Source organism: Phyllobates terribilis, unplaced genomic scaffold (assembly GCF_046119375.1).
Source record: "Phyllobates terribilis strain yellow unplaced genomic scaffold, ASM4611937v1 Scaffold_11__3_contigs__length_659146591, whole genome shotgun sequence".
Taxonomy (NCBI): Eukaryota; Metazoa; Chordata; class Amphibia; order Anura; family Dendrobatidae; genus Phyllobates; species Phyllobates terribilis.
In genome coordinates, this window is record NW_027362771.1 from 40110344 (window position 1) to 40125403 (window position 15060).

The 15060-nt window shown below is 41.0% G+C and overlaps 1 protein-coding gene across 4 annotated transcripts in view; it reads left to right on the forward strand.

Annotated features, from left to right (window-relative positions):
* The window catches only part of ACSL6 (acyl-CoA synthetase long chain family member 6), a 274382-nt gene that overhangs the window by 207952 nt on the left and 51370 nt on the right, over window positions 1–15060 (forward strand). For all 4 annotated transcript variants that reach the window (XM_073651213.1, XM_073651215.1, XM_073651212.1 and 1 more), the window contains one exon: window positions 5285–5419. In XM_073651213.1, the coding sequence (XP_073507314.1) occupies window positions 5285–5419 (135 nt within the window). The remainder of the gene's footprint in view (window positions 1–5284; window positions 5420–15060) is intronic.

Genomic DNA, 15060 nt, shown 5'->3' on the forward strand with positions numbered 1-15060 from the left:
CACAGCATCTTGCAGCGGCATGCTATTTCATCCGGTTTGCGTTTAGTTGGACCATCATTTATTTTTCAACAGGAAAATGACACCAAACACACCTCCAGGCTGTGTAAGGGCTATTTGACCAAGAAGGAGAGTGATGAGGTGCTACTCCAGATGACCTGGCCTCCACAGTCACCAGACCTGAACCCAATCGAGATTGTTTGCGGTGAGCTGGACCACAGAGTGAAGGCTAAAGGGCCAACAAGTGCTAAGCATCTCTGGGAACTCCTTCAAGATTGTTCGAAGACCATTTCCGGTGACTACCTCTTGAAGCTCATCAAGAGAATGCCAAAAGTGTGCAAAGCAGTCATCAAAGCAAAAGGTGGCTACTTTGAAGAACCTAGAACATAAGACATATTTTCAGTTGTTTCACACTTTTTTGTTAAGTATATAATTCCACATGTCACATGTATTAATTCATAGTTTTGATGCCTTCAGTGTGAATGTACAATTTTCATAATTATGAAAATACAGAAAAAATGTTAAATGAGTAGGTGTGTCCAAACTTTTGGTCTGTACTGTATATGTATATGTTTGTGTGTGTGCGTGACTGCGTGCATGACTGCGTGCGGCCTCCCGCTGTGTATAGATGGCGCCGTGCGGCCTCCCGCTGTGTATAGATGGCGCCGTGCGGCCTCCCGCTGTGTATAGATGGCGCTGTGCGGCCCCCTGCGGTGTATAGATGGCGCCGTGCGGCCTCCCACTGTGTATAGATGGCATTGTGCGGCCCCCTGCTGTGTATAGATGGCGCTGTGCGGCCTCCCGCTGTGTATAGATGGCTCCATGCGGCCTCCCGCTGTGTATAGATGGCTACGTGCGGCCTCCTGCTGTGTATAGATGGCTACGTGCGGCCTCCTGCTGTGTATAGATGACTACGTGTGCTCAATATTGAGTCATACAATTAATGTAAGGCTATGTGCCCACGATGCAGAAATGCTCCGGATTTTTTTTGAGCGTTTATGCATCTCCCTGGCAGAAAAAACGCATGCGGATTGTACATGCGTTTTTCCTGCCAGGGACTTGCGGATGTGAAGCGTTCTTCACTTGCATTTCCGCATGCGGGTTGACAAACGCTTTCCAGGCGATTTTAGCATCACTTGGAAAGTGCTTGACAACTTGGTCACACTATATAAATCCATGCTACCGGGATGGATTTATATAGTGTGACCGTAAAAGAATGGTAAAAAATAAATATATAATTACCTTCTGATGGCCTGCCGACGTCAGCGGTCGCGTGACCCGTCACATGATTAAATGACGTCACGGCAGGTCCTTTTTAGACCATCGCGAGCTGCCGGCAAGCCAGGACGCATCGGATAAAGACACCGGGGGCCATCAGAAGGTAAGTATAATATTTATTTTTTATTTTATTCTTTTTTTACAGGTTCTATGGTACCCGGGTCCGGAGTAGAGTCTCCTCTTCTCCAGACCCGGGTACCATCCGCACATTGAAATGCATGGATTCAGCATGTACAGATCCAGTGATGCGGATTCCATGCGTTCCAATGCAAGTCAATGGCGGCGAAAGCGCCGCACTTCTGCAAAATAATTGGTAGTGCTGCGGATTTTTTCACAATGATAATCCGCAGCGGAAATTTCCGCAGCATGTGCACAGCACATGTGGATTATCATTGGGGAACATGGCAGACCTTCTACCAAGCGTTTTTTAAGCGTTTCTGCAGCGGAATTGCCGCTGCGGAAACGCTTAAAAACGCATAATGGGCACACAGCCTAAAAAAAATTATTATAATTAATATTGTGCCAAATTAATTTCACGTGAACTATCACATGATCTATCACAGGGGATCATGTGACATGTCACGTGATACATCAGGTGTGTGTGTGTGTGTGTGTGTGTGTGTGTGTGTGTGTGTGTGTGTGGGGAGGGGGTGGGGGGGCACACCTTCTAAACTGCCCGGGGCCCTTGCTACTCTTAATCCACCCCTGGTGATAATACAGACATGGTGACGTGTTTCTATTATACTTTTCCTCTGATTGTTCCACTCCTGAAGGCTTACACATACTGAGGTAAAATACTGACCGAATACTGATAGTGTGAACGTGGCCTTAGGGTGTGGTGGTTCCTCGCTCCACATCATCTACTTGCTTTACAGCAATGCTATAGATTCAGCCCGTGGCTCTCCAGCTGCAGATATCTTACCACACCATAAGAGCAGTGTCTCACGGTGGAGCAATTCTACATCCATTTGTATTTCCTTCTTCTATCATATTACTGTACATATGTGAAGTTCAATCATTTATTCTGAAGAACCTATACAATACAATACAATACATCTGTGTAAGAGATTCTCAAACATATATGCATACAAACATATCTACTTTATGTTCTGCATTCATGGTGTCCAGATCTGGCCACTATGTAACATGTCTGGATCATGAACTATCAGAAATTATTCTTTATACTCACGATGATCACCAGCATTTTAAATATTCACCGGGATTTGGTTGGAGAGACTTGCAAATTCCTTTGTTTGGAATTTTGATGTCTCATAGATTGTTATTTCTTCCAAGACATTGTATACTGGCTAAAGATATTGTCCTATAGATGAAAACTTGTTGAGTACTAGGAGTTTGACCTCTGGGATCCACACAAATCCAGAGAATGCGGCTCTGACGTGCTTTGTTAGAATGCAATGCAATGGTGGCCGCCCTCATGCGACACTGCTCCATTCATGGTCTATTTGGCTGCCAGGGATTAAAGAGCGCTCTATTCCGACGCTCTGTTGCAATAGGGCATGTGAGAGCTTGATTTCAAATTGGGACAATCACTTTAATTTCCTTAACTTCTTCCATGTCTAAATATAAGCCTTGTACCAATGTACATTCTTTTGATCAAATGCATGGTGACCAGTCTATAAAAAGGATCTGTCATCAGATTTCACTATACAGATCAAATACATTATTAAAGGGAATCTGTCACTAAGATCGACTCTCCTAAGCCATCAATATGGGCATGTAGGTCATAAGCAGCTGAATAAAATGACACATTGATATCGGCAATCCAATGTTTTATTCCAGAGATATCAATGTTTTTCTTATATTCAAATGAGCTGTTAAGATCTTTGGGCCGGACGCAGATCTCCCTGAGAATCTGCCTCCAGGGCTTATTGTAAAAGAAAGAGGGAGATACTTTTGTGAGACAGTGTGCTGCCATAATTACACACAGCTCTGCAGTGAGATTAGAACTAACACAGTACACCAGAGGTAACACTGTGATGAGACAAAGTTCACTCCTGCTGTAGGAACACATTTGCACTGCAGGTGTTCTCACATAGTGATTCAGCTTCAAAGGCAGCCAGTGTGGGGGAGGGGCAGTACAGCAGAGCTGGCATCAGTGCAAATGTGTTAGCAATGAGAAAGGTTCAGCTCTGCTGTACTGTGTTAGTTATAATCAGGCACAGCTCTGCAGCAGAGATAACGGCACTACGAGAGGACAACTGCTGCAAATGTTTGCAATGAGACCAAGTTAACTTCTGCCGTACTGTGTTAGCTCTTCTGTACTGTGTTCATTCATCTATCACTACAGAGCTGTGTGATTATGAGAGCAAAGTGTCAGTCACTACATGTCTTACACTGGTAACCCCTCCTTTTCAGTTAAAATAAGCTTTGGAGGCAGATTCTCATGCAGATCACTATCCGACCCATAGATCTACACAGCTCATTTACATATGAGAAAAACATGAATATCTCTGGAATAAGACATCAGACCGCAGCTATAAAAGGTATTAGTTTATTTAGCTTTCTGTGACCTACATGCCATGTAGATGATTTAGGATTGTTGATACTACTGCCAGATCCCCTTTAAATAGATCTTTTATGCCTAATGAGACTGTTGTACCTACTTTGAAAATCAATGTAAAAATTGATATATGATCATTTGTAATAATAATGTTAAATATTCAAATTTGCATTTTTTACCCTAGTTGTAGATTAACTCATAAAATGATAATCATCAGGCATAACAATGTCAAAGTCTCCCTTTAAACATAGATAACTATTCAAATCTAAGGCTATGTGCCCACGATGCAGAAATGCTCCGGATTTGTTCCTGAGCGTTTCCGCATCTCCCTGGCAGAAAAAACGCATGCGGATTGTACGTGCGGATTGTACATGCGGATTGTACATGCGTTTTTCCTACCAGGGACAAGCGGATGTGAAGCGTTCTTCACATGCATTTCCGCATGCGGGTTGTCAAGCGCTTTCCAAGCGATTTTAGCATCACTTGGAAACTGCTTGACAACTTGGTCACACTATATAAATCCATGCAAACGGCATGGATTCATATAGTGTGACCGTAAAAGAATGGTAAAAAATAAAAAATAAATCTATACTTACCTTCTGATGGCCCCGGAGTCTTGCTTCACTCCGTCCTGGCTTGCCGGCAGCTCGCGGTGCACTACACTGAAGGACCTGCCGTCACATGACTATGACGTCAGCGCAGGTCCTTCAATCCACCGCGATCTGCCGGCAAGCGAAGAAAAGGAGACCGGGGGCCATCAGAAGGTAAGTATAATATTTATTTTTTATTTTATTCTTTTTTTTAGAGGTTCTATGGTACCTGGGTCCGGAGGAGAGTCTCCTGTCCTCCACACCTGGGTACCATCCGCACATTGAACGCATGGATTCCGCATGTACAGATGCAGTGATGCGGATTCCATGCGTTCCAATGCAAGTCAATGGTGGCGAAAACGCAAAATAATTGGTAGTGCTGTGTTTTTTTCCGCAATGATAATCCGCAGTGGAAATTTCCGCAGCATCTGCACAGCACAAGCGGATTATCATTGGGGAACATGGCAGGCCTTCTACCATGCGTTTTTTAAGCATTTCTGCAGCGTTTTTGGCGCTGCGGAAACGCTTAAAAAACGCATCGTGGGCACACAGCCGTACAAACAGTAAGAAAACTATAGGCTCAATATCTAAATTTAGAGTAAGCCCACCTCTTTCCCTTGTACTGTCAGCAAAAATGAATAAAGAAATGGAAAAAGGCCATTTGTATTTCTTCATTTGCTTGGCCTCTCAAGCACATTCTTTTCCATCTACTATCATTACCTGTCCGCTGTTCAAATGATTCACCTTCTTCAGCAGAATTACCCACAACTGCCTGCCACTCTTGGAGACACCTTGACTTAAATGATGCTGCCTAGTGTTTGTAGTTTGGTTATATGAATAAAAACTGCAATTGTAACTTCTCTGGTTCTAAAACAGCATGTTCTTTCTTCTGGGACAGATCTTCAGTCAAGCTAATACACCTATTAAGAGATGGATCCTTGAATTTGCATCTCAACGGAAGGAGGCTGAAGTTCGAAGAGGCGTAATCCGGAACAACAGTCTATGGGACAAGCTACTTTTTAATAAAGTTCAGGTAAACAAAAAAACTAAATTAGACTGTAAAAAATAATTAAAAGGACTGTTCACGTGGACCTGATCTGATATGAGAAGTTTCACATCTTAGTGTTGTCTTGCTCTAGCAATCTAATACACTCTTGTAAAAAAAATTAAAGGTTCTTGTCAGGTAACATCCAGGGGATCACGCAGATATCCCACCGCTGCCACCAATTTGTCATGAATAAGCACTCTACTGCCTCCAATTGTCAGGACAATCACACCGTTGACTGACGAGTGATGGACGAGGCAATGGCTGCTTTCGCTACTAGGCCAGTTATTGTGTGCTTTCCGGTGAACGTATAGTATATACACATCCGATCCTTACACATCGGTATATATATTTACACTTTGTTAAAGTCACTGCCAAGCTCCGCAATAACCACAGAAAAACTAGTTGCTACCACCATTTGTTTATACAGACCAAGTGGACACCCGTTTCTGGTAATATATGGCTTCAGGGGTGCGGTTTGTAGAGCAAGAGGAACTAGGTATTACATTTTATATATTTAATCCAAATATTAGGCAGTGTTTATAAAAAGATATTACAAAAGGGGACAAAACAATACAGTAGTATATAGTCACAAAAAATAAAATGGATAAACAAAAGTACTAGACCTGTGGTCACAGGAATGGTGCTAATCTTTATGGAAGGGAGCTCTTCGTTTCAAAATGGTACAATCCTACAGCAAACTGTATCTCCCAGCACTGAACAATGATTGTAAAACACAGCTGGCTTTTAGGTGGTACAAGCCACACCTACCTACCTCTCCTTGATGTCCTCAGCTGGAGGCACGTAAATGGGATGCTGTTCAGGTACCAAAAACTATTGGTTCCCCCGATGTTAAGGATATCTGCCCCCCCCCCCCCCCCCTCCCGGAGGTCCCAAGCGGAAGGTATTGATGGCATATTTCCCATCATGATTTTAGCTTCCTATAGATAGGAGACATGGCATATCTTACTTTGTCCATCTGGCAGATATTAATTTGGGGCTGATCAGTAGGCAGCATTGCATTGCAATTGACCAGGGCCCACGATGCCAAAAATATATCTCCAATAACTATATGACCTACGCCTGTCACAAAAAAACACAATTTTCATAACTGGTATTCGATGCCTTTCCTTCTGCCTGCATTCTTTTGAGCATAGGAAGACTTATCTCCACAGGCGAGAAAGGTGTCACCTCCCAGTCTCTTGTACAGACTTTATGTCTGCTCTCGATCAGATAACCTAATTCAGTTACCTGTTCACAGCAGGGGGTTGTAGTTGAGCAGGGGTTAGATGGAGTGTTAGAGTGCTAACTCTTGTTCACTTTACAAGTTATGACGAAGCCATGCTTCAATCCTCAATATAAGGGTGACACATCCCCTCTCAAAAAGGTGAGATTGGTCCTATTTTATCTTTACATCATAACAGTTCCCTTCAGATTAATTAAATCGAGAAACTCTCATGTCAGTTAAAAATGTCTATCAACACTAACATTGATTTTGGAGCTAACAATAATTTTTGCAATTGGGTTTCAGAAATATTTTACATCCTTAGGTTTTTAAAGGCCCTTTATTTTTCTGCACATTCAAATTTGATATTGTCCGTGGTCCTAAATCAACTAGGAGCAGGCCAGAATAAGACAGATAAAAGACCTACAAACTCTTCTGTAATACTGTCAGAACAAGTTCATTAAAGGATTCTTAGCTAATTTGATCTGCAGCCCACTATAGACAGAACAACAATTGCAAAAAAATAATAATTGTTACTCCCAAATACATTGTAGGCTGGTGATGGTGTGGCTAAACATGTTTCACTTTCAGCTATGCAGCCCATGTCCTCCAGAAATGTCTATTGTGGCAAATTAGGGTGGGTGGTCTTCTTGAAACAGACTATGACTATGAAATATGTACATCTAAGAGTATGTGCACCCAATAAGTATTTGGTGCAGAAATTTCTGCACCAATTCTGCATATGTTGGCAGGAAAAACGCTACATAAAATAGGCACATCTTTGCCGTGTTTTGCTGCATTTTTACTTGCATTTTTGGTGCAGATTTTTCCCCCCTCATTAGTATGAGTGAAATTTTTCATCTGCACCAAATCTGCAAGTCACAAATAAGCAACATGTGCATGAAACTTCAGGATTCTCATTCACTTTGCTGGCATCAGGAAACCCTTCAGGTTTTGTGACATATCTGCGCAGAAAAAAAGCGACAAAAACACAACAAATCTGCAACACGTGCACTGGTCCTAATACTTAAGTTACATTTGACAATTGAAATTTTCTTGTGTTTGCAGGGACACAATGAATATATTTTTTAGTAATAGATGTTAGAAATACTTTTCTTTCTCCAAGGATTCCACCTTTCTGAAATAATTAAAATTTTAGTTGTAAATACCGTTTGCAGGATATATAATAAATCAGACAACAAAAAGTCAGAATACAATGAACAGAGCTGAATAAAATGAAATATAGCCAGTAACAAGAGAGAAGGTAGTGCATTACTTATCTCAGCTACAGCACACCAGGGAGCAGCTATAGTAGTAAATTGCAGATTTATGCCCATATCTCAGCGATAATCAGCTCCGTGCATTGATTGGAATTGCCTCATACAAAAGATGCAGATATGTTAGTACCACAGAGATTCTAAATGTCACTTATTACTTTACCTTGTTACTGAAAACTGTTACATTAATGATGCACTGTGAGGTTGTTCGCTCTGGAAGAATAGAAAATACAATATGAATATGAGTATACAATTGTATGTTGCATATTGGGGTCTAAGGCCTCCTTCCCATATGTCCAGAAATCAATTCTTGTTAGTTGCTAGATAAACAAAAACTTTACTTACCTTTTTGTGTTCTTTCACTGTCTGACCATTGGGCCTCATTTGTATAATAATGGTGTAGTTTTATGGCATTATTTATTGCTGGTCTTCTGGAGTATCATGTTGTGATTCAGATTGTCACTCTTGTGCTACATTCTCTTTTTTTAATTGAACATTTTTAGAAATACATTTTACTATTATTTTTTTGGGGCTTCCATTTTCTAGAGTTTTTGTTGTTGATTGGAAGTACCCTATATAATTTTCAGTGGGCCACTTATAGTTTTCTAGAGTTTATAAGAAATAAATATTTGTCTTATTATGTTTCCAGCAAAGTCCCCACCTATCCCAACCTACACAAACTTAACATCCTGTCTGCACGTGCATATACAGCACTGAGAACCTAAGTGTTAGACCATGGCCCCACTATCAGTATTTGGTCAGTATTCGGTCAGTATTTTTTCTCAGGAGTGGGAGCCAAAACCAGGAGTGGGTGATAAATGCAGAATTGGTGACTTGTTTCTATTAGACCTTTTCTCTGATTGTTCCTCACCTGGTTTTGGCTCCCACTCCTGAGAACAAATACTGACCGAATACTGACCAAATACTGATAGTGGGGCCATGGCCTTAATCTGACACTGACAATTCATCAAAGCTTTTTAGCCAGATTTCTGCGAAAAAATCGTTGAAAAGTTGCAATTTTTTGAGCAATGCAAGGTTGTGCAAAAAAATGTGATTTCTGGCATTTTGATGCCAATCTCACCGCAGTTCCGACAAAGCGGGCAAAGCTGGAGTAGAACAGGGACTTGACGGGACATGGTGATCCCTCCTCATCAAATTCATGACGAACGGCGGCATTCGCTTCGCCATAAATCTTACTCCAGCAGAGGCTGAAGTAAGATTTGTGGCAAAGTGCACATAATCGTGCACGCCACTTAATGAATCAGGAGCATTTGCTCCAACACGCCCCCTCATCAAGACCGGCAACAGACTCGCCGGTCAGGACGAATCGCCCCAATATCCTCATGGAGTATGTTCCCCCATGTTTCTGCAGGTTTTCTGTTCCTGTATTTATTCTGATTTCCTCTTAAAACATTCTGATACTTTACCATCCATTCTATGAATATGCTAGGTAGTGAAATGGAGGAATACTTGGCACATGTGCCTATTCCTTCCCTGACTCAGGAAGCAAGAGACTTGTTAGATCAACCAATCACTAAACAAAAAGTAGAATGTTATAGCAAATTTACCAAATAATAAGTCCTCTGGCTCCAGTGCGCTCCCCGGGGAATTTAAAAACAATACTTGCAATACTTGTCTCCAGGTCTAAAATCCTTCTTTGAAGAATCTATTGAGAGGGGCTCGCTACTGGGGTAGATGTTAGAGACAATAATCGTTGCCATCCCCAAACCTAGGAGGGACTCCACCCTCCCTGCTTCATATCGACCCATTTTCTTATTACAAGTAATGTAAAAAACGGATTAAAATTTTAGCTACTTCTCTGCTGTCTAGTATCCTTAGTATTATTCATGAAGACCAAACTGATGGATAAGTGTTGGTCTCCCTGGATGCCAGTAAGGCATCAACTGGAAGTTCTTTTGGGCAACAATGCATGGGATGGGTTTTGTATTTGTATTTTCTAATTGGGTTAATGGATATGTTTCAAACTTTTCTCCCATCTTTTGAGGCACCTGATAGGGATGCCTACTATCCCCATTGTTATATACTATTGCAACGGATCCATTGGTGTTCATTATCCACTCAACCCCGGAGATGACCGGTTTCATTTAAGGCCCCCCTACACTATAAAATTTGTTGAAATGCTGATGATATCCTCCTGTTTCCCTCTTCCAATGCCACTGAGCACAAAAGATGAGTTTGGTCTCTTCTCTGGCCTAAAGATTAACTGGCATAAATCCTGTGTTTTTCCTGTGAACTTGACAGGTACTTCTAAACAGGTTTCACTACTGTCACTAAAGTGGGTAACTCAATTTCTTTATCTGGGGATAGAAGTCCCCAGGAACCTAGGAGACTTTTCCAACTGGAATATCCTCCTCGCCTATCATTTATTCAGACTAAAATAAAGGGATGGGAGAAGTTGCCCTTATTGTTTATGACCCACATGAGTCTTATGAAACTGTTTGTTATGCCAAAGGTGGTATACATCCTCCTACAAACACCAGTATATGTAAACACCAACTTGCTTGATTGATTCAACTCAATATTTACCTTTTTTTATCTGGCTCCACTAGTCTCCGATCGATACCCATTTCTTACGGAGGCCATTCTGGTATGGTTTGCATCATGAAGGTTGCTTTTGTTACCTATGTATGACAGACACATCTCACTTTTGCTGAAACAACCCTCACTGAATTGTCAAATCTGGAATAGGGTCCTATGTTGGAAAGCAAAGGATTAATCCACTTTGATAAGATCTTTAGTGTCTGGAAGGGCTTAAGAGCCCCAGCCATGAAAGAAAAGCTGAACCTTCCAAACAATTACCTTTTCTGCAACTTAAAATTGTGACATGTCCTTCAGACCTTGTTCCTAGATCTACCCCCTGTTCTGTGGAACTTCCCCTTTTTCCAGATGCTACTGGATCCACCTGGATCTGGGCTTATATCCCATTTACATGAGTCAAATAGGCTAAGTGTCAGTGTAACAATGTTTTGAACTTTTGAATTTCAGGCTCCATATCTCACCATCCACTACTGCTTCGAACGTGAGTCTACCATCATTTGATAGACAATAATCTTGGCAATATCATACCTAAATTTGACTTGCAACAATTTAGCACATGATTAGTTATGCAGATTCTTGTCATGTCACTGCATTGTTACTGTTTTGATCCTAGTGGTGGAAAAATCATTTTATTCTTATATACTACAACTTACAAACTGTTCTCACCTTCCCTAATAGCTCGTCGTGTTATTAGCTTTATTCCTAAGCAAAAGGTCACTGGTTCGAATCGAGGAGCAGCCATGAAGAAGATTTTCTAAGAAAAGAGAAACAGCTTCATCCAGCTGATCGATAGTGGTCTCTAGGCCAAGAAAATTGCCAAACTGCATCATATGAATGCCATGACAGTTTGAAGAATACAAAATTAAGTCTGTCCATCCATTCAAAAGCCAAGAGGTAGACATCTAGGCAAAATATCGGAGTCAAGTTGGCTCATCACAAGGTCTATCAGTTGTGGCATGACACACACGGCAGTGGAGGTGGCTCGTATGCTTCGTAATAGTGAAATCACAGATGTCCATGCACGCATCGTACAATACACATTACATAAGTCTGGAATGGTGGCCTGAAAAAAAGGTGAAGAAGCCTCGACTTCAGTATTGTTTCATTGGGTCGAGTTTGCAAAAAAGTACAAAAAGTGGACTGTAAAAGATTGGAAACGGGTGATTTGGGGTGATCAGACGAAAGTCAATAGACTAGGCTCTGATAGGTGCAAATGGATCTGGAATAAACAAGGGAAAAAGGGGCTAACTGATTGAGAAATTGAAGGAACTGTCAAGTTGTTCAGTGGATGAAGCCTGATGATATGGGGTTGTTTCACAGCCAAAGGCATTGGATATTTGGCCAGGATCGACCGTGGTCTCAAAGCTGAGCTATATGTAAGTATCCTATAAAACAAGTTATTTTGTACACTTGAGTGTACTTGGGTATGAAAAGGACGACAGTGTTCCAGCAGGACAACGACCACAATGAAGAAGAGGTGCTGGTTTGACCCCACTGTTCTACAGTCCCCAGCAACCCAATCGAGCACTTGTGGGTAGAGTTGAAGAAAAAACTGTATACAGTATTCTGATTTCATTTCAGATATTGAGAAAAACATGCATATGTGTCTTTTTATATAGTGTACAGTACAGACCAAAAGTTTGGACACACCTTCTCATTTAAAGATTTTTCTGTATTTTCATGACTATGACTTCTTTTTTCTTGCCATAATACAAATTCTAACAGTCTATTCAGTAGGACTATCAGCTGTGTATCCACCAGACTTCTGCACAACACAACTGATGGTCCCAACCCCATTTATAAGGGAAGAAATCCCACTTATTAAACCTGACAGGGCACACCTGTGAAGTGAAAACCATTTCCGGTGGCTACCTCTTGAAGCTCATCAAGAGAATGCCAAGAGTGTGCAAAGCAGTCATCAAAGCAAAAGGTGGCTACTTTGAAGAACCTAGAATATAAGACATATTTTCAGTTGTTTCACACTTTTTTGTAAAGTATATAATTCCACATGTGTTAATTCATAGTTTTGATGCCTTCAGTGTGAATGTACAATTTTCATAGTCATGAAAATACTGAAAAATCTTTAAATGAGAAGGTGTGTCCAAACTTTTGGTCTGTACTGTACTGTACACTATATAAAAAGACACATATGCATGTTTTTCTCAATATCTGAAATGAAATCAGAATCAACCTTTCCTGTTTTAGGTCAATTAGGATTTCATTCATATTTTGTACCATTGCCCTTAAACTGAATGACTTGGGTCAAACGTTTGGGATATCCTTCCACAAGCTTCTCATAATAATTGGTCGGAATTTGGGCCCATTCCTCCTGACAAAACCGGTGTAACTGATCCTGGTTTGTAGGTCGCCTTGCTTGCACCTGCCTTTTCAGCTTTGCCCATAAATTTTCAATAGGATTGAGATCAGGGCTTTGTGATGGCCACTCCAAAACATTGACTTTGTTATCCTTAGGCCACTTTGTTACCATTCTGGCAGTATGCTTTGGGTCATTGTTCATTTGGAAGACCCATTTCTGCCCAAGCTTTAACTTCCGGGCTGATATCTTGAGATGATGCTTCAGTATTGCCACATAATTTTCTTTTCTCATGATGCCATCTATTTTGTGAAGTGCACCAGATTTCGCATGCAGGTTGTCAAGCGCTTTTCCAAGCGATTTTAGAATCACTTGTAAAAGTGCTTGACAAATTGGTCACACTGTATAAATCCATGCAACCGACATGGATTTATATAGTGTGACCAAGTTAATAGTTAAAAAAAGAATAAAAATGGAAAAAAATAAAAAAAAAAATTATACTCACCTTCCGATGGCGCCCGGTCTCCTTCTCCGGTGCGTCCGGTGTCTTGGGCGTCTCGCGATGGTGTGGAAGGACCTTCCATGATGTCATTTAGTCATGTGACAGGTCACGCGACCGCCGACATCAGCGGTTGCGTGACCTGTCACATGACTAAATTACGTCATGGAAGGTCCTTTTACACCATCGCGAGCCGCCGGGGAGCCAGGACGCACCGGAGAGAAGACTGCGGGCCATCAGAAGGTAAGCATAATGTTTATTTTTTATTTTAAATTCTTTTTTTTTTACAGGTACTATGGTACCCGGGTCTGGAGGAGAGTCTCCTCTTCTCCAGACCCGGGTACCATGCGCACATTGAATCGCATAATATCTGCATGTGCACATGTAGTGATGCGGATATTATGCAATTCAATGCAAGTCAACGATGCGATTACGCAAAATTAATGGAAGTGCTACCGATTTTTCCGCAATGATAATCCGCAACGGAAATTTCCGCAGCATGTTCACAGCACATGCGCATTATCATTGGGAACATGGCAGACCTTCTACCAAGCGTTTTTTAAGCGTTTCCATGGTGGAATTGCTGCTGCGGAAACGCTTAAAAAACGCATCGTTAGCACACAGCCTAAAAAGAACATATTTATATTTTGCATCATTGTAATCATACTGACCCAAAGAATAAAGTGGTTTTATCATTTACTGCACAGTGAGCAGCATAAAAAATGATTAAACTTTCCTGAATTGCTGTTTTTTCTTCTTTCTGTGTCAGGAAAATCTGAATAAAATGTGATAAAAAATGCTGTGTACTTAAAAATGGTAGCACTAAAACCCATCCTATAAGAACAAGCCGTCATTCAGCTCTGTCAGACAAAATATGAAAAAATTATAGCTCTCAGTGATGGAAAAACAGTTTTCTACTAAAATATCGTTTTAGTGAGCAAATGTAGCTAAACATAAAAAAATATATATAAATCTGGTATCGTTGTAACCAAAATAACCTGAAGAATAATTCGGTCTTATCCCATATTTCTTGAACTGCTGTTTATTTGGTCTTTCTGCCTCTGAAAATCAAAGCTCATTTCACATTTATCCTGTGCTCTGTGCTGAGCACTTACATTTAGATTCCCCAAAACGTGATTCAGACGAAACCCCTGATGGAATAATTCAGTATAATCAGATAGATAGAGACACTTTGGACTGTCTTATGTTTGTGTCAGCAGTGTCCATCTTTTTTTAGCTCACAAAAGTGTGGTTGATTATCTAAAAATACCAGACATCGCCGAAACACTGGCCAGACGGAGGTCAAAGTGACTCCATCTGCCTCATTATAGTGAATGTTTTCATCAGGGTTTTGATCTGAATCCTCTTCTTTGGGGATTTAGATGGAAACTCCAACATAAATGCTCAACATAGAGCACAGAATAACAGTGATACTAGTCTTATAAGTGATAAGAAAATGTTATGTACCCCAAAATGCTACCAATATAATCTTTCAATCATCCCGCAAAATACAAGTCTCTACTCAGGTCTGCCATTGTCAACAGAAAAATAAGGGAGCTTCCATGTCACAGATAGCTCTAAGACTCTGGAAAAGCGACATGGCTCCCCACCACCTTTTTACTATTAAAATCTATTAGAGGCCAAAGGCTCAAAAAAGCAAAGTCGGACAGACACAAGCCACTCCATCTGGCAGATTCCAGAGAAAGCCAGACCTTCATCCTTTAACCCCTGCACAGGGATCTGGTCTTACAACAA